A 21,064-nucleotide genomic window follows, 5' to 3' on the forward strand; every position below is an offset into this window, starting at 1 on the left:
AGGCTGGAAGTGTCAAAAACTCCAGATGACAAGGGCAGAGGGCCGGATTTGTTCAAGAAGGGAACTTCAGTGTTCATTCAGCATGTCTGTGCGGCAACTGTTTCAAATATTTCTGAGCCTTCACAGATCAACATAAAGAGCTGCAGTGATGTAAGATTGTCATTGTTGCTTGCCATGACAACACTCCTTTAGTTGGGACCCTTCAATTACAATATTACAAGGTTTTCTTTTTAAAAAAATATTTTGCTATTTATGGATCCACCATTCATAGTCAATCCATGCTGAACCATGAGATTTTCTTCTTTACTTCAACAAATGCTTTCCTCTGAGGTTTTCCTACAATATTCAGGGATGTTATGAAATTCTCCAGAAGCTGGCCTGGCGTTTTTGTAATATAGTGTCATATTAGGTTTAGGCTTAATCGAAGCTCAGATATTATTGTCAACAAGAAAAAGGAGGACATTTAGTGTGAATGAGACCAGCAAAGATGCTGACATCTTGCATTGGGATGGTCATTTTTTTACTAAATTGTATTGCGACTGCCAGCACTGAAGGTTGAAAAACAAATTCCATAATAAAAAATAATTTTAAAAAGGCCTAAGGCTAAGACACAGGATCTCCACTGGACTCTGAGGGATTGTCTGCAAAGGCTACTTATTTGGTTATAGTTCCATCATTTTTTTTAATCCATGTTTACTGCTATACTTGTTTCCATGACTAATAAACATGACAAATTTTATGTCTATCTCTCTTTGACCAAGCTTTGCCTGGAATTTAATCCATAGTATAGTCACTTAACCAGTCATGTGTGCTCAAAATGCAGGTGTGTCTTTTATACAGAAGCATATAACCAAACCTAAAGTGCATCTCTTTTACCACACAAAAGCATTAGAAATTAATATAAACTGCCACTGTAAGAAACTCAGTTGTTTAATTTCTACAATATACAGATATTCTCAATCTGTTACAAAGCACTGCAAAGGACCCTTTATTTACTTAATATTTACAAATAAACAAAGTGAGAGCATTTTAGTTTTTGCAATGCAGACAACACTATATAAACATACCCAGTGATTTTAGCTAAGAGTTATGTTTGTATATTTGTATATATATTCACAAGTAATGAACTATTAAATTAACCACAAAAGGCACATTTGAACATGGAGGAAAATAATTTAAATTCAGATAAACCTGAAACATTGTAAAACTGTTAAAAATGCCACATGTTCATATACAACATCACAGTAACGTAATAAAAAAATTAAATATGATGAAAAAGCAGCACAACACATGCACTTTAAAAGCTGAAGGAATGATGTTTAATACATGACAGAATAAATCTGCATATATTTTCATGTTAACTCTTGCTTCAGATGCAGCAACTGAAGTAATCCAATGCTAAATGTGAAAAAGCACAATATGTGTGTGCATGCATTTGTGAATTGGAGGTGCAGAGCAGATGTTGAGTTGTGTTACCAAAAGCAGAATATTTTAAGAGATTTGTATGTCTGTGGTGTCAATAAACCTCTTTAATAGATCACAACCTGTCAAAGCAAAGTTGTTATCTGTCCTAAACTATGGTGATTCACTGCACATGTGTGTTAGCGCAATTGCCTTTTCTAAACTTCTGTGGACCATGCTTCAATCTTGATTACGCCTCTTGAAGGCAGGAACATGGACAGCATGTGCCTCTGTCGAAATGAGACAAGGTTCGGATCCTGAAAAGACCATGACAGATCCCGGGAGCTCCATTAGACTACAGCCCTTTAAAGTGAAGGACCGATGCAGACAAACTTCCCCAACTTGGAATGTTTTCCGGGAACAGGTTCACCTGGACTCCAATTAACAGTGGAGATAACTATTTCACAATGAAAGGATATACATACTTTAGACTAACTCAAAAAACTAACTGTATTAATTTGTGGTGTTATCTGCTGTGCAAAACTTTATGATTGTGATTCTCCCTTTAATCATACATTGAGAAGCCATTCAGAAAGCTGCTATTGCATTGGCATCATAAAGCTTAGCTTTACCTTCAAAGAGGAGCCCAGTGAAAATCTTCCACCGCAATAATTTACAATTTTTTCCAGAAATAACAATCCAATTACAATAATACTGTTTGTACTGTACCATTACTATAAGTGTTGTAATACTAACTGGCCAAATGCATTTTAAAACATTTTAATTGAGAAGAGATGAAAAACACATCGCAGATCCACACAGTTTTCCAATTAAATTCTAAATTCCAATTTAGACTGATTAGCAAAAATCACAATGTGCCTGAAGTGATTTTGCATTGGTAAATTAATTTAAGACTGGAAGCAAATTTGTTCTATGGCAACAAGCCTCAGTAATAACTTCAAAATATCAGGTCAGGACAAGAAAAGATCAAATCAAATCAAAAACGTGGATTTCCTTGAAAAAAGGGAAAAAACAACATTCAGGTAATGTACCACAGTAGAATTACTTTTTTTCTTCAGGTTAACTATGAGCACTCCTACATTATCTGACATGGAACAGATGTCAAAAGTCAATGTTTTTATTAGCAAGAAAACGTGCCGTGTTAAAACAGAGTTACTTTGCTACACAAATCTGAAAATGCACATTTTAAAGGTGTGCTCTTCTTTAAAGCCTTGGAGCTTATGGCGTTCAAACTCTAGAGGGTCCCCTGGTGTCATATAGGTGTGTTTACTGTGGCTGATTCAAAATCATCTCCACCATTTGGAACCTAATGAGCAGACTCATTAGACCTCTGTGTGGCTGACAAGACACATCCCTTAAGGCCTAGACTGTACTGGAAACTCCCTGGAATTGGTAAGACAGGTGGAGAACGTGAAGCAGGCTCTTTCAGTGTTTGCTGTTTTCTTTCTCCCTATAGGCTCGGAATAAGGATATCCTTGTATCTGCAATTCAAACACAGGATTGTTTGCCCATTGAGCTCTGGGCCCTGGTGCAGGGCTATAAATGCTTTAACCTGGATCGCTGGTACTGAATAAAAAACCTGCACAGAGGGGATTGTTAAGGCCTAACAACCACCCAGGAAAGGCACATAAAAACAATCAGGCTAATAGACCATGCACAACAGTGGGTTCTGGATGTTGATAACCCCCAGCAACTACACAGGCAGCTGTACAAGAATTCTCTTGCTTTATCTGGTAGGTGTTCTGAAATGGTAAAGAAAGGGAATCTTCAGAAGTGGGTTTCTCCTTTCTTATAATGGAAAACAAAGGCAGTTCACCTTTTCATCATTTTGTTAAGGACCCATTTCGCATGTCTGGGACATGCTGTGAAGCGAATAACTGGTGGAAAAGCAGCACTACAAGGGAGATAACAGCTTGTTAACAGGGGCGTCACCATTTGCAAATTCTGAAATTCTATCAAGAACAGTAATGACAACAACCTGGACCATTGCAACAGGATGGTGTTACTTTTAAATGGGGTCCAGATGAAGTTTTGCCGTGATAAGCAAATGTTTTGGAGATTTAACACTGACATTAGCCTGAAAACACAAAATCTGCTTGCAATTAAAAGTAAGTCAATTAAAAGCTGTTAAAATAAATGAGTAAAATGCAATACAAAAAGAACTCAGAGCTGTCTCCAATAGCATTAAAGCTCAAATTAAGAATCACAGTAAAAATACAGATATTAAAGGTGTGCAGGCAGACAGTAATCAGGTTCTCTGGTGCCCAGTTAGCCTCCACAGCCTAAATCACTGCCAACCTGCCAACTGCACATTAAGACATGCAAGATGGATGGGCTCTTTCAAGCCTCTTTTCTAATTAAGAAAAAAATGAGAAACAACAGGTATCTCTGGCAATGCTGATGACAGAAAAGCCAATTAAAACCTCTCAGCATACCTGCAGTGATAATTCTTCCCTGATAATCAAAGAAAGAAACTGATGAGTTAATAAACATATGCTGTAAATAAGAAACTCCCACTTTTAGGTGAAGATGTGTATGAAGTAAGGAAAGAGGCACCCTTGTAAAAATCCATAACCAAACCAAAAACATTAATTATTTATTTGATATTTTATTAACTCTTGTCCAGCCACAAAACAACAAAAAATGGTACTGTCTTATAATTTCTTTATCCAGGCTCCATCAGCGTGACACAGATACCTCTGATCAATGCCACTTCATACTCTAAAATCTTTGTCATAGCAATTATGTATTTTTATTGGGAAAGGACTGAATTGGTCTAGGCAACTGCGCTCCAAAAATACAAACAGGCCAGGCTCACTTCCATTTGAATTAGGAAAATTAAATTAAAAAAAAAACATACCTATCTTTACTACGAGTGATCAAGAGATAAAACACGTTAGCCATCTCCATCATAATTACACTCGTGTGTAAAAAATGGGCTTCCACAACTGAAGTTGTGTCCTTCACCAAGAAAATGACGTTGCTCAAAACGAGTCATGTGGACCTCCAGTGGAGATGAGATATAATGAACCACGAAAAGATCTACAGCAAGGGTGATGATGAGGGCAAGAACGGATGTCCAGAGAGGAACAGTGGGAAGAGGTATTTGTTACGTGCCTACTGTAAATACTGAGCTAGGTCAGTGAGGGTGGGAGTGAGCTTCAGTTATAAACTCAGTGTGAAATTTTTATTTTCACGATTACCTGATCACTTACAGTACATAGTACGTAAAAATATAGATCATGTATGCGATGCATTTTCTGGGGGGGGTCGGTGTGAGTTCTTCAGTGGAACTTGTCCTAAACGTTATTACACCTGCTGGTTTTCTCAGAGCAAAGAAAACAAATAAGAAAAAAAAAGTACCCTTTTTCAAAAGAACACAAAAGGGGGGGGGGGGAGAACAGAGAAAAAGCAAGGGGATTTCTAATGGCTCTTAAACGAAAAGGCGCTACATACTTTTTGAACTGATAGCTTAGGTTAATGACTTCAGAGGTTAAACCACACAGCTTCTGTCACAGAGTTAGAGATGGGGAATCTGATACGAGAGAGGGGCTGAGCAAGAAAGCAAGCCTGGGTTACTCAGCAGACTGAAAAACAGCAGTGGTGTGAGCAGTACAGGAATCGATCACTGAAGGAATCTGACCCCCAGCTTTTTCCAGTCACTGATGTGGGGATCACGGGTTAATGACGCTGGAAGAGATCCCAGCAGCTATGGGCCAAAACGGTTTATCTGAAATCACTGAGACCACAGCCCTGGCTGCTGATGTATTATTTTACTTGAAAAACGAGAAAAAAAAGCTCTAAAATAGTAAGCATTTAAGCAGGTAAAGTGATTTTTTTTAATCTTGGGGGATAAAAATGACTGCACATTTGACAGGCTGAAGTGGGCTCTACAATAAGAGCAAAGCACAGAGGTACCATTGCCTTTTATTAGGTTAGAACGGCTTTATAAACTTTTTAGACTCCTCCGAGGTAGACCTCTTTCTACTGCAGGGCTTTCTAGATGGGTGTGTAAATTGCTTTAGAAATGCATCTCAAAGAATACATTTTTCACTTTAACTGGTTTAGTCTTCACTGCCCTGGAAATGCTCTCCATCACTCAGCCTTTGCAGACTTCGAAAATGAGCAGATTAAAGAACTGTTGAGAATTCTACATCTGTCTTCACCCTGTCACTGTTGTCTTCAGGGGGCACAGGCCGGCCAGCAGTAGCAAGTGAGCTGTCACAGAAGTGTCCTTTTCTTCTGGGAAATGTAAAACCTGGGCAGCCCACACTTCTCTCGATGGCAAACAGGGGTCTGGACTTGCACAGTGCGAGGTTTTATCGAAACGTACACAAACTGTGTGAAATCCCTGAATGAAATGAAGGAAACGTGGCCTGGAATGCCAATTAGAACTAAAGCGTTATTTTGGACTGCGGGAATACAAATTAGACTCACAATGCAGAATAGTTTAAGTCATTTTATATATATATATCTATATGAGTTGTTGTCTTTGATATAAAAAGTTTCTGGACATTTTGTACAGTAGCCTTGTTTTGACTAAGGCTGCCCTGGATATTTGGTAGTCAGAGTAGTGCAAGAAAGTATTTGCTCTTCTGCTATATCATTAGCCTGTATATACTGTAGTACAGCTTGAAATACAATAATAATACAGTGCAATACAATAGTAAGGAGTATGGATCACACTTCCCAGCCATATGGTTGAAGCGAACACCCCGTTTGTTTTTTCAAGAAATGCTGGATGAGTTCCCTGGATCAATTAACTACTAACTACCAAACGGGCTAGATGGCACAAATAGCCCCGCCTTGTTTTCAACCTTTCTTATCCTGAATTCCTATGTTTCAACAGGAGTTAGAAGATGAGAAAACAGTGATGCAAGCCCAGAAGAAATAAATTCAGGATGCTTTGAGTGCGCCAGGGAAGAAAAGGTTGGTTTGCTTCATAGGGAGCCAAATGTGGGGATCAGCAGTTTGAAATTACGCAGAAAAGCGGCCACTTGAGATATACTGTACAGTATAATGCAGTTTTAACTTTAAAAAACTTTGTACAGGGCACAATTAATTTAGTCATTACAGACCATTTATCAGTACACAGAATACAAAAACTGGTGTGGTTGTAACACATGGAAAATCCAGGAATCCAAAAATTACATGGAATCCAAGAATGCGACCAATATCCCCACATCTTGCTTTTCCAGTGCTGCAGTAATGAATAAAAGATTATTCTTTTGGCTTTCGTTTGGGTCTTTTTTTCATGTAGGAAATGAAGCCTGTCAGATCAGTGCTCTTCAGCAGAACCCTTGGTCATTTGCGTCAATAAAACTCTCTCCGTGTTAGTTTTTTTTTATCCCCTGCTGATTTTTCACCTTAAAAAACCATCAGTATTCGAGCAAGGTGTCGCAATCAAACGTTGCCTTCTGCCATGGAGCACTTACAGGTTTTATTAGCGACAGAGGCTGAATCTATTTTTTTTTTCTAATGGATGGAATTGAACATTATCAGACTTATCAGTTCTGTTCTAGTACACGATCACAGATATGTCAAAGCCAGGCTGTTTGTAATAAGCAGATGTCACCCTTATATGTGAAGAAGAATAATTATAAGAGTATGGAGCAGCCAGATGTCACTCCTGCCTGCTTCTCTGTGCGTGTGCGGGGAATTCTTTAGTGTGTCAGAACGCTCTGTTAACAGCAGAAGCTCAGGTGGGGGTGTCAGAAAACATGACGCAAGATTAACTGGTGACAACGGCAGTGCAGCATCCTGATCCCTGCATTAGCAATTCTAATGTTCAACATGATGAGCTGGAGGATCGGTGCGGATACCGAAGTGTAAAACACTTCAAACGCATCAACGTCCAGACGTTTACGCGTAATATCAGGAGGCGGTTTAATGGCTGATTAAGGCCTTGTGTCATCAGTAGCCGACAGTCAACAGGTCGTCTTCGACTGCCTTTTCCCTTTTTTTTTTTCCCCACTGTGCTAGGAAGTGTGGCTGTACCATTCTGCTCACTGAAAACCTGGAACTGCTGTGGGCTCTTGATCACTGGGCTTTATAAGCGGCGAAAACGATGTGGTCCGCTTTGTTCTTTACACTATCAGATATTTGGATAAATGCTTTTAGAAAGTTCAGGGAGTTTGTGGAAAGTCTGTCCATCCACGGCCCAGAGATAAATTCTGCCCTCATCTTTGCTCCCAATTTTGTTCAGTTGCTTAAACTATCCACATCTGTTACTAACAGCAAATATGTTGCTGTTAATGTGCTCTTTGTTGTCTGAAGTCCTGTGTTAGACCTTTTTAAGGGCGGTATTATGCTGCCAGTCATTCATTTAAAAAACACCTCACCTAAACAGCTTTTTGGCAGCTGATAGTCTGGCCGATGTAGTTTACTAAGAGGAGAGTAGGCCCTTTCCCACTTCATTCCTGCAAACTTAAAATAGTATCTAATCATTTTGGCACAGGCTAGCTCAGCACGCAGTGAGTGGAATTTAAAAGTGCAATCAGAAATAAAGCACGGCAGACCTGTAAGAATGTTAACAGAAACTTACTTGACTTACTTGAGGCAAAGCAGGGATGTGAAATGAGTTTCAAGGATAAATACTCGCTGTACTGTACATAACAGCGGAGAGGAAAACTGCATTCAGGTTTATCAAAGCCAGAACTTACCATATACATAGAGGATGTAGTCATCGTAGGACTCTCCCACTGAATTTGACGCAATGCAGCGGTATGTCCCATTGAAAGACTTGTTCAGGTTTTCGATATACAAGTCCGCGCCAGTGATGACCGCATGGGCTGGGACATCATCATCAACTTTCATCCAGTTAATGCGCTGTGGCCTGTAGGCACAAACACGCAGGCTTAGGACAGGGGTGGCACTGGGTTTCAATGTCAAAAATGGCAGAAAATTACATGAAGATTCAAGTGTACAGTAGGTTTCACCCGATGGAGGAGAAAAAGACAGTGGTGACAGATCTCATTGAGGAAGAGAGGGGTATTAAATTCTTCATGTGTAGCATGACAAGGCCACCCAATGGAGGTAACTGTAACTGTTTTAGAGAGTTTTAGAGAGCTCGGCCAAAAAACCATGAGGTAAAGGCAACTTTCAGACTACAAACCGTTCGCAGCAAGGCCAGCTCCTGGATGGGCTCAAGAAAGAGGGAAAATGTAGAGGGTCTGGGCTGGGGGGTGGCACTCTGTGTCCATTACTTCTAAAGCAATCACTTCTGAAGCTTCTCAGTGAGAGAGTAATTGCTGGTGTAGGTTAATATAATGGGATTGAAAAGAACACCTTCTAAATAAATTTGATGCAGGTCTAGACAGGAAGAAAAAAAAGCACTAGTCACAATTTCAGCAATCACTAAGGGCTTCTTCCTGGAAACCATTAAAAGATATTCTAAGTAAAAAAAAACATACAAGTAATACAAGTAACTGTCCTCAGAATAAATGGAATTTGCTCGGCAAACGTGTCCTAATAAGTGCAATGTTTACTAAGCAGGAATCAGATCAGTACATCAAAGTCAAAAAACCTCAGCCCCAATATGTCACTAGCACTGCCTGAGTCAGGTAGGTTATTAGTGTAGGAGGAAGTGACAGATTTATAATGCCAACCTTGTCAGGCTCCAAACTATTCTTTGTGCCGTAGTCTGTGAATAAAATTATCAAAATGATTGACAGTTTCTGAAAGGACAACCTTCTTCCCATTTAATAGTCTTTGTTTTGTGACATTTTATTCACTAGTAGGATGCAAAGCTGTGGCCCATCAGCTACAATTTTTTAATTGTGATCCTTTTTTAAATAGACGGGTGGCACGGCTGCCTTATAGAGCTGCACTTCTGCACTTCTGGGTTTGATTCTCCCGAGATGGAGAACTCTGGGTCCTGTCCATGTGTTTTTTTCTTCTCTGGGTGCTCCAGTTTCATCTCGCCCCCCGAAGACCTGATGGTTGGGTTTGATTGCCCACACTAAACTACAGCGCTAGGCTCGAGCTTACCAAAAACAGAATGGCATGCTGAATCACACTCACACTCGTGACAAACAGGAAAAACTCTTTAATGTTTTAAGGATTTAGGGACATCTTAAGTTAAATCTTAAAAGTTCCTACTTTGTGTTAGAATATAATGGCGATGAAAGATAAAAAGTGGAATAATGACAGGTAAAACTTTAGCTCTTTGGGGACCTTAATTAATTAAAACAGAAACTGTTTATTTTTTTGCTTTCCCTCAGTTCAAATTGACTGATATTGTCAGTATAAAATGAAAATTTAAATTGACCTGTACTGGCAGTCTGAAAAATATCTTAAATGATTGAAAGAACAGTTTTGTATTTCTGTCTGTGAGTTTGCATACTGTTCGTCATATCCCAAGGGTTGGCACACTATTGCAGTTGCCTTCTGTCACTTTTAAACCTGGTCTTTTTGTATTTTGCGTGGTGTGAACTGATATCACAGCCATGTTCTGTACTGCTCTGCCACTGTGCAACAAGAAACATGTTGTAATAATACATACAGTATGCAAAGAGTACAAAATTAATACTTTTACAAAAACATAAATATACAGCTTTGTTATATTCAATTAACATGTTTTTGGTAGAAATATTATCCCCCCTATTTCTGTACTGAAGTTGGAAATAAATGGATCGATTGACTTCAAAACGTCCCAATATGACAAAGGAAATTAATCGGAAATAAGAATCATGAGTAATATCTTTTTTTGGTCTTTTGTCATATTTGTTACCTGTTAGATCAAACAATACTTATATTTTCACATGGCCTGAGATGCTATTTTACGAGATACATATAGTACTTCTTTCTCCCGTCCAGCTATTGTCAGAAAGCTGCTTATTCCTGGGAAGGAAAACCGAAGCCAATCTCGGAAGCAGAAGGCACAATGTGGGTCTACAGCCGAGGACAGTGACCTTCAAGACACTCTTTTTCTGCGTAACACGGTCTTCATCTGAATGCGCAATGTTTACAGCAGGGCTCTGTTAGGGTCATGGCAAACCCGGCACAGCACAAGCAGGGTTGAAATACTTTTATTCAGGCAAAAATCTTAAATCGCTGTCTTCTGAACGTGCATGGCACATGTGCGAGACTTAACAGTGCATTAGTACATCCAAAGAGGGTTTGACACCATTGACAAAAGCCACTATTACCAGTAAACTAAGGCCAATTGTGCCACGGGTGTATCTGACGGTTAAACTTCAGTAAGGATTAATTTCATAGGGAGCCCTCACCCGAAGGACGGCTCCTGTTTACAGTATAGTGTCCCTGTCACTATACTGGGTCATTAGGACCCACGTGGACCACAGGGTGAGCGCCCCCTGCTGGCCTCACTAACACCTCTTCAAGTAGCAACCTTAGTTTTTCCCAGGAGGTCTCCCATCCAGGTACTGCTGAGGCTCACACCTGCTGAGCTTCAGTGGGTTGCCAGTTGTGGGTTGCAGAGTGATATGGCTGCTGGCTGCAAGATGCTGGCTTCTGCCAGATGCTAGCACGTCATGACATCTTTCTAAATCTGACCCATTAGCTACACGCCTCTTTAACTTTCCTGGCCATTGAGTATCTACTTTAACACTGGATCGTACTGTAGAAAGTGTGCTGGTGGATTTATGGTGGTTATAGTTTGTACATGAGAATGATCTTCTGGGAACTAGACCAAAACTCTATTCACATGAAACCCTGTGCTGCAATTTTAGAAGAAATTGGAAGTACAGCCAGATTTCAGATCCACTCGTCGGACAGCTCTCACTGTTTGGTGTGTGGGGTGTAAAAAGATGGTAAACAAAACCTTACTTTGGTTTGCCATCAGCTTTGCAGGTCAGTTCTAGATTTTCCCCTTCTCTTGTCAGCCCTTCAGGGAAGCCCACGATGATTTTCACTTCCGGTTTATCTGCAGAAGAAGAAACTGCATGAAATTGACCACAAAAAGTTCCTATTGTTTGGCCGAGCGATTTCTGAAGCAGAGTTGTCTGGGTTCCTGTTTTAACGGCCACCTGGCAGAGATTTTTTTTTCACCTTTTGACTGGAGATGCCTATAGAAGGAAAGATAAACTGGAGGAAGGCAAATTGGACTTAACGCCTGTTAACTCAGTGGGATCAATTTCGAAACCGTGTTCTCCAGGAGTTCTAACGGTTCACATATCAGAAAATAGAAGGCCCTGGAAAAGGTGAATTCTTTTAAGAGGACACAAATTAGCGGCAGCTCACATGGTAAATGACAAATGACAAATAGTTCAGATGGTAATCACGAATGCCTGACACCTCTAAATATGGAAGTGTACTCTGTATGGATCATTTTTTCTGGGACCGGCCAAACTCTATTGACATGCAACCTGTGCAGTAGCATACTGTAAATAGCTCTGTCTAGTTTGGTCTCTAAATGTGTCAACAATCTGCTCGCCCAATATGTTCCCAACTGACCCTTATGGTCAACAACTAATAATCTGTTCGCTGCCTGTCCCTTTAAATTACAGCCTACTAGAAGGTCCATTTCTCTTACAGCAATGGATAGCAAGGCAGCAAAATATCACGAAGCCAGTGGAGAAATGGAAGTGATTGCAATTTACTGATTTTTAGAATGACAGAAAAGTTTGAGTAATATTCAGCCTTTCGGCTACATGTCGTGATGCAACTTTAAGTATAATGAAGACTCATATATACCTGTACCCAGTAATGCATTTTGCATATGAGTGCATGAATAGACAGAAAAACAAATATATTGTGCATACACAACATACATTTAGAATATATATAAACAGTATTAATGTGTGTCTGTGTGCAGAATCACAAGCTTCAAAGAGTAATGTTATTTTAGCATTAGGAAATTGTGGCCTTTTCCCTTTTTTTTCATCCAGCTTCTTCCAAAAGATAAAGCATGTCTCATATCTGTAAGGCAAGGACCCAAAAGAGACAATTTTGAAAAGCAATCATTTACAGAATGTGGTTGCAGTTTTACTATCTCTCCAATCGACAGTTGTGCATGACCAAGCAATAAAAAGGTGACTTAAAAATACATACAAATGAGAGGCCGTGAACTGTGTTGCAACTGCACATTTTGTTTTCTGACATTACAAAAAAAAAAAAAAAAGAGTTCAAGACTGTTCTCTCTATACTAACAATATTTGTATTAGATACGATGGGAGAAATCCCACTCTTCTTTCTAATTGTTATGAAAAAATGCCACTGATGTTAACTCGCCAACAAAGTTCTTCACTTCACTTCACCGTATTTTAAAATATATCACACTGCTGTGCAAATGTTATTCACATGGTGTTTTTTTTCTCACCATTATACAGCCACTGCTAGAAAATGCTACCACTCCTGAGCATAAAGTCCCCATGGAAAGGACTGGATGAACGAATAAATCAAATGCAAATAATAAACAGACTTATACAAGAGATCAAGCCCACCCCTGAAATTCACACCCTGGCGATCTGAACATCTGTAGTATTTGCCAAGGGTGTTTTTTTCTGTTAATCTTGGATACTATAAGCAAATGCTAATCAGCATCTATCTTGTCTGTTTGGTAGGAGCTGCGTATTTGAGGAGTTCCCAGAGCATTCAGAAAGGGATGCTTGAATGTTGCCAAGACTGCTAATGAGAGCAAGACAAAAAAAACAACTAAATGGAAAAAAGGAGCAAGCTAGCACATGGTCCTTCTTTCAGGTTGTGCTCTGACACTAAGGTTTATTAATGAGCCTGTATATAAAATCCCAAGTGGAAAGTAATCCAGTGCTCATAAAAGCAAAGCTCTGCCATTAAGTGGAGCTGATCAGACTTGAGGAGGTTTACAACAACAGTACTGTAAGTCTCCAAAAAAGAAGGCAATAAAAATGATGCAGGATGTCATGCTAATGTAGCTGCTGATCTTTGCCTCTCACTAAGACTCTTGTCATCTCCCTGTAATGCAGGCCTCTCACAGCTCATCGTTCTGAGTGCAGCAAACTCTTATTTTAAATTCTAGCACAAGAATTGGCTAAATTCCAGTTCAGGCATCCTTGATTTGGCTTTACTAAGATGTCCTTCTCTAGTTTAAGCAGTTAAGTACTTCTTCACTTTCCACATTTGCAGCTGTACAGTATATTCAGCAGCAAGCTCAAAATGGCTGCTGAACTCCACAGTGTGCAGCAATTGAGTAATGGGGTTCCTCCTAATTGTAAAGATCTATAGGATTATTCAGGAAAAACGTGCTGCTTTAAACCAAGTTATTCCTACTGTACTACATAACTTTATTTGGTGTTGCTTTTATTTTCATGTATGACACATGAATAATTTTTCATTGTTGCCCTTATTATATAATAGTAATTTCACCTCGGGATGCCTACCTTCTACTGCATTTTTTTAACCCTTTGTAAATAAAAGACACTTCATTCCATATTTTTCCAGCAGAGCATTTCTTTCAAAACTTTACTGCTGACATATAAAGTGGTTTGATCTGTAAATATGTCATCAAATTGCTCACCCAATATGTTCCTATTCGACCTTTATGGTCAACAAATAATAATCTGTTAGCTATCCGGGCCTATAAATTACAGCCTGCTGGGAACTGAAACAGTGATGTTTTTTTCTAACAGTGATTGACAACAGGAAGAAGGACATTTTGCCTTGTAATCAGGAAAACGTTAAAGCCAAGATACGTTTTAAATTCGTGTTTAAAGTTTTGACTTTCAACCGAGATCCTGTACAAAAAACTGGATAATTAGTTTTGAGCCCTAACTCTATGAGAATGGGTTTCTTTCTGTCTTCTCGAATTTCATGACACGAGAGGCGCAAAATGTTCAATATGTTTTATTGTACATCTGCCTCAGCTCCTGAAACAGAGTTTATGCATTATGCATGCAGTTATAACACACTAAAGATAGTTTACTGATGTTCAGATCCAGAAAAAAAAAAACTTATTCTGGGCAAGTTACTTTTTCACAAATATGCTGCTGTTTATTAGACTCTCTTTTATTATTTGACAACTGAAGTGGTACTGTAGAGTTGTCTGCCCAACACAGCTTTACAAAGGGCCCTGGGGGCACTGAAATACCAAGCAGTATCATCAACTCATTTTCATCAATAGTGTCACCTTTTGCTCATATTTACAACATCTAGCAATACAAACATTAAATCAACAGCTCAACAAGAAATTGCTTTAATTCTTAAATGTGTTGGTATTATACGGCTGAAGAAAGGGTATTTCCATGGCAGAGCCAGTCTTCAGCAGAAATCTGTTTTTTTTTAATCACAACACCTGTGAATCCAGATCCGTAATTTTACAGTACAGGAAATGTTTTCTTTTTTAATCCACTTTTATCCAAGATTGCTAAAATGTCAAGTTGCTGCAGATGAACTGATCTTTCCTGTCTTTTATCCAGAAAGGTCAGGCGAAGCTTCTTTCTTTTAAGAATAAATGAATGTGCTACAAATGGCAGAAAGGGTTTGTTAACCTTTCATTCAGCTCCTGCGCTATGCCACGTACACACTGTATTTTAAGACTTTACTTTTAATCGATAAAGCCATAAGAGAGATAGCCATTTAATATGGAGTATAACTGAACTATTTATCTCGCTTACTGCAGCCTTTTTACTCTAGGATTTCTTTCAAAGAAAAAAGCCTCACAAAACCTGCCATGCCCCCAGGCTCTGGAACAGTGTCCTGAGTGCTTTGTTTCCAACTGGCAAAGAGTCTGATCTTAACTAATTTGAATTCAATTAAGACTAATAAGCTTGTCCACTTTCTGACAGAGCTGCTACCAGATGCAAGGAGAGAAGTTCGGTAGCCGGGTGATTTCTTTGTTTTCAAAGACAACAAAAAAAATGCAGTCCGCCTGGAGCACAATCAGAGATTTGAGCCAAGTCAATACTCACACAGCACTTCTAAATACTTCTGCGCTTGGAAGTCTTTGACTGCAGGGTGGTCGAGCATGCAGATGATGGGGACTCCGTCATCCTCCTTGCTGACAGTGAGTGTCAGAGTACTTGTCACGGTGAACATCTTGTCCTCCATTTCCTCCACCACTGATTCGCCTGGAGAACAAAGAAGAACACGATAGTTACAGGACAGCAGTATGGAGCAACTGTTAGGGTGCGGGATTCCAAAAACCAGAAGGTTTGGGGTTCAAAACCCAGGTGAGACAGGGCTGTAGTGCCTTTGAGCAAGACACTTGATTTGAACGTTTCAAGTAACATACCCAGCTGTATAAATGGGTGCAAATGAAAGTCACTTTGTATAAAAGTGTCAGCCAAATAAATGGGCAATAACAATAGGAGTAATGGAATTGATAACAAAAAAAAATACTTGATGTGGATTCATTTTACATTGTGCTTCCCAAGAAGCAATTGGCTCAGTTAAGCTTTTCCACTGAACACTTGCACTTAAGTGGTAGGATTATAGCTTCATATATGACAGCTGGATCAATTTCAGTTTTGTTCTGCATTACTTTTCTTTGCTTTGAGGAAAGGTGCTATACAAAACTTCTGGTTCAGTGCGAAAACCCCAGAATGAGAAACACACTTATAATCACATATGCGGTGCTTCTAAAGACACCATGATAACCCTGTGAATAAAACCACCATCAATCCGGCCCTGTTGATCCAGTTACACAGGACAAGCTACATTACTCATCTTCTCATGGGATGTTACCCTTTCATGCTGAGAGAAATGTACACATTGTTTATGGATGAGAAACGTTCTAAGTCATACTCTGAAAAATAGGTCTCACGTAGACTTTGGGGGACGGTAGCCACTAGCACATCTGAGTGCACAACAAACTTGTTTAGTTCTCCACCCCTAACACAAACCCTACTCTTAACCTAAATCTAAGCAAATATTTCTGACTGACTGGTGTAAAGTGTACTGGATACGATACCAAGGATACAACGAGTCTTTCCGCCTGGCGTAAGTTTAAATAATAAAATCTCGGACACAGAGTAGTTCAGAAACACAACAATGGGGAAAAAAGAGTACTTAAGACCTTGAGGTTTAGGAGCAATGGCTTGCTTGATACGGTAAATAATGGGTTTCCACTGAAGAATTCAGAGGTCAATGGAAGGATATCAGTTCAAAATTGCTTCCTGTCAAGAGCTATTATTTGTGAGACAATCATTTGCTTCCTTGCATATGACGGTTTATCTGGGCTTTATGAACTGAGATACTGTATGATGGCTGCATTTCAAGACACTGACCTGCAATGTATAAGCCTCAGTATCACTGAGCGTGATGTACACATAAGAACATTACCAAAATATAAATTATATTCTTTTCAGTATTTACCACACAGTAAGCAAAACAAATTATGAACTATTTCTTGCTAATATTATCTTTCCACAACAAGTTAAATTTCTTAAAACAACAGTACCCACAGCCGTTTTATCTATGCAGTGTTGTACAGGATGATAACATAATAATGGTTAGCTGAGATGGAAGTCAGGCCCAGATCGTCCAGAGAGATTCCAGCCGAATGAGAAGGAATTATAGGAAAGGTCTCCGAGACCAGACCTACAAAGCCCCAGTCAACCACAGGTCAGCCCCCAAAAACGTTTATCTCCTAAGACAAGAAATGTAGGATATTGATCAACTGAGCAATTTCTGTAATTAAGGGTAATTTTCACCTCGAAGGCTGGAGAATTTGTTTCAAATCATCTGTAAATGACTTAATTTACAAATCGCCTGCAATTGATCGCAAGCCATTTTTTTCAAGCCCTTTGAAATTGCTGGTTAAACGGTTTTGTATAAAACCCTCTATATATGGGCTCTGTAGGAGCAGGGTTGGAGAACGTTGAACAATAGGAATGCACAGCACCAGATTGTGAATATGTAGCAGACGACGACATTGCCACTTCATAACTGTAATCAGTCTAGATCAAACTGGACTCAAAACCCCTGCAGTGGGCAATCTGAACTTACACTGAACTTGCATTCAATTTCAAATGCAAGAATGATTTGGCATGTTTAATAAGCAGGCCTGTTTCACTGATGTATTCATTGGGACTGGAGTGCCAGGTTGCAGAGATCATCGCACTCTGCCTGTGCTCATGTGGTTATTTGAACATGCATTATGTTCAAGACAAGAATATTCAATTGTTACCGTGGCTAGGGGGCTTCATGGATGATACAATATAATTATACTGCTTCACTATTCTCATATTAATGCATGGCATGAAATCTTCTTAGTTTACATATGCATATGATTAACTAAGTTGTTGACATAAGCATACAAGTGTATGGCAACTTAGCACTCTAAAACATATGTACAGATTTATTTAATGATTTAAAGTTTCTAATGAGCCCAACGTGCAGTGCTTCAAGATCAAGAAAAGTACTAATTAATCATTAATTAATAAGATAACGTAAGAGTTTCTGCTTCGGCAATTAAGAGAATATGTAAAGCACAATGTGACAGTTGAAAATATGACTTAACCACACAGAGCATTACAAACTGTAGCGTTTTACAGGAATAATGAGCCTCAAGGTATTGTAGCTTGCTTATATTAACGTTATCCCTAGGGCCGGAAAGTTCAGCAGGTGAAACCAGAAACTTAAAATGCATTGACCCTGCTCTGCATTTATATCTATACAGAACACAGTATATTTTTAGTGAAAAAGCAATCTGTTTATTAGGGTTTAGTCAGGTACTGACTTCATTAATAAGATTAGACAAATTTCACAGCTTTGAGTGTAAAATTATTGTCTAATGGAAACATGTTTTATTTCTGATATCTAACCCGTGCAAATAACTTTATGCTTTAGCCTTGCCTTAACAAGCCAAAAACTAATACAGATCTGTTTTCTTTGTTGATGTTGAGACTTGATCACCTTTTTTCCCTCAAAAAGACATTTAAATTATCAAACACTGCTGAAATACTCCCTTCCTTTGAAACAGCTACACAGTTTCAGCAACTATGGCACTGAAAACTTTGTATTATATATTTCACTCTATAAAGGTCAGGCTTCAAAGACTGTGACACATATTTCATGCCTATGCTGATGAAAAATGATAAACCTCCCTTTGATACAGAACTGCATATTATTTACCAAGAAACAATCACATTTATCACAGTCTGATCCCCAAATTTACAGTACAGCACCTCAATCACTCAGGGGGTATCACTGTGAGAAAAGCAGTCAACCAAGCAGTGAAAAAGTAGGTTGCCACAATCTTCAAGTGTGACATGTCCACACACTTACTCCACCACCTGTAAGAAACACTGTACAACAAAAACGTACTTGTGCAATACCCAAGGGAAGTGGCAAACTAAGGATATATTAAATAGAATTAGGAGGTCAGACTTTTTTTCCTGAACTAAATTTTAAAAGAACAAGAAATCTGCTGTAGATTGTGGGCCATCTGTCCACCAGCACTAGTGCAGTTTTTGGTCTATCTATGTGCAAACCAAGCTAATCTAATTACACCGTGATTTAATTTCTGCTGAGGAGGCAGCAGCCGCCTTCTGCTCTCCCCTTAAAAAACCGAGGGTTACTTTGTCATTGTATTTTCAGTGCAAAATGTGTAAGGATACCATCATTCAGGAGCAGTGATCCCCACAAGAAAGAAGCGCCTAATAATTAAATCATCATAAAAGACTGAAATATCTAAGTTTTACATTTTTCCTTCTGGACAAAATGTCTAATAAAGACATTTATTAGACATTTAATAAAGACCTATCTGGGAAAGGTATACGAACAAAAAGGACAGGAATTATGAAAGAAATTATGACAGGAATAATCCAACTGTAACAGCGCAACTCATTATGTGTGATGAGACATGCTGCACACTGCAAATTTTAAACAAATACATGTGGAAACTAGTGTATGTTCTACCACACAGTATGCTCACCACACATCAGCTATCAGTGGGGAGGAGAACAGAGTGATGAAGCCAATTTGTTGATGGGGATTGTTAGGAGGCCATGACTGGTAAAGGCCAATGGGAAATACCCCTACTCTTCTCTAATAATACCTTGTCATAATACCTTCCCTGAAACCATACAGAAAAATAAGATGTTTTTCCTTAAACCAGTGGTTTCTAATCCTGATCCTGGTGACCCACACACCTGCTGCTTTTAATTTTTGCACACCATCATTAGGTAACTGAAGCTTTAGTTGATCTAAGGAGTTGCTTCAATTGAATATTTGAATTTGGTTTCCTGTCACAAGATTTGACTTCACTTACAAAATACAGTGGTAAAATCTTTAACACGTTTAGAAGCTGGGAACAAACAGCTCAAATTAATCTTATTCTTGTTAAGTCAAAGAAGGGTTTGATTGTGTAGCTGAGGGCTCGGTTGCAACAAAAACCAACAGGTGTGTGGATCACCAGGACCAGGACTTGAAACCACTGCCTTAAACACATCTTTGTTTTAAGCATGGTATTTTTAAAATAAAGTGCCACCAAATGACCATTTGTTTAAGAATACAGGCCTAAGATAATTGCCGATTCTTGCTTAAATGCACTATTAAAGTAGGCTGTTGGTGCTTTTAAATCTACTAATATAGTAGTTCAGGTGGGTACCTGCGTCAGCATGCGTAGGCTGCAAAGGAACAAGTAATAGGTTTATTCCATGCTGAAAAAAGAAGAAGAGAACACAACGTTTCGGCCGTGGAGCCTTCTTCAGGTGTGATAATATAGTATACAGTGCGTTACAAAGGATTTCAGATCCTTCCGTGTTCCGGTGTTCCATTTTGTAGAATTATAAAATGATGCATGCATATTTTTTAAAACTTTTAAATCATGTTTTAAAGTTAAAGTCAGCAAAAAGTAAAGAGGGAAAAAAACTTAAAAATGTTGATTTCTTGAGTATTCAGACCCGTAAAACCACAGGCACTAATTATAGCTTCAAGTCTCCACCAACTTTTGTACTCAGGACTCACTTTTTATTCTTAAGCCACTCCAGTGTATTTCTGGCCTTGTGCTTTGGATCACTGTCCTGCTGAAAGGGGACTTTTTGTCCCAGTTTTACATCTGAAGCAGGTTTTCCTATAGGACTTGCCAGTATTTTATCAATGCATGTTCCCATCAGTCTTGACAAACTTTCCTGTCCCCGCGAATCAGAAATAGAACTACTGTATGACATAATGCTGCTATCCCTACGCTTGACAGAGGATGGTGTTGACGGAGTGATGTACCATACTATGCTGAGTTTGTGTCAGATGTAATGCTTTCCATTTAGACCAGAAAGTTCCAATTTGTCTGATCGCAAAGCCTTTTGGCAGTTTGCAGTATCAGCTTTGTTGCAAACTTGCATTACAAAATGCATTGTAAGGAAGGAGATCAAAAACTGGGCAGTGTCTTTGCAGCTTGACATACATTCCAGTCCTGAATAATCAACTTTCATCTCAACCATCAGACATAAAGACGGTCTTTGAATGCTGTTGTTCATTTTTCTTGATCTGTAATCTTTGAAAGCTTCATGGTTTTCATGGTTGCATCTTTGCTTGCAATTATTCTCAAATCATATGAATTATTGCACACAGAACAGATGCAACTGTGTGGTGCATTAAGTAATTGGGTGTGTCTAAATTAATGTAGATTTGCCACAGTAAAAGCTAAGAACAGTTATGCAATCATGACTTTTTATTTTTCTTTCATAATGACGATTTCCTTTTGTTTTTTTTATTTGAATATGAGGAATATGTTATGCATACCACAAATATACACAAGAGG

The 21,064-nt window shown here is 38.9% G+C and overlaps 1 protein-coding gene across 4 annotated transcripts in view; it reads right to left on the minus strand.

Annotated features, from left to right (window-relative positions):
- Positions 1 to 21,064, minus strand: part of cadm1a (cell adhesion molecule 1a) — a 317,702-nt gene that overhangs the window by 47,013 nt on the left and 249,625 nt on the right. For all 4 annotated transcript variants that reach the window (XM_069182597.1, XM_069182600.1, XM_069182599.1 and 1 more), the window contains exons 6-8: positions 15,270 to 15,428; positions 11,212 to 11,308; positions 8,085 to 8,257 (exon numbers count right to left, since the gene is read on the minus strand). In XM_069182597.1, coding sequence (XP_069038698.1) covers positions 8,085 to 8,257; positions 11,212 to 11,308; positions 15,270 to 15,428 — 429 coding nt within the window. The remainder of the gene's footprint in view (positions 1 to 8,084; positions 8,258 to 11,211; positions 11,309 to 15,269; positions 15,429 to 21,064) is intronic.

The sequence above is a fragment of the Lepisosteus oculatus genome, chromosome 23, assembly GCF_040954835.1.
Source record: "Lepisosteus oculatus isolate fLepOcu1 chromosome 23, fLepOcu1.hap2, whole genome shotgun sequence".
Taxonomy (NCBI): Eukaryota; Metazoa; Chordata; class Actinopteri; order Semionotiformes; family Lepisosteidae; genus Lepisosteus; species Lepisosteus oculatus.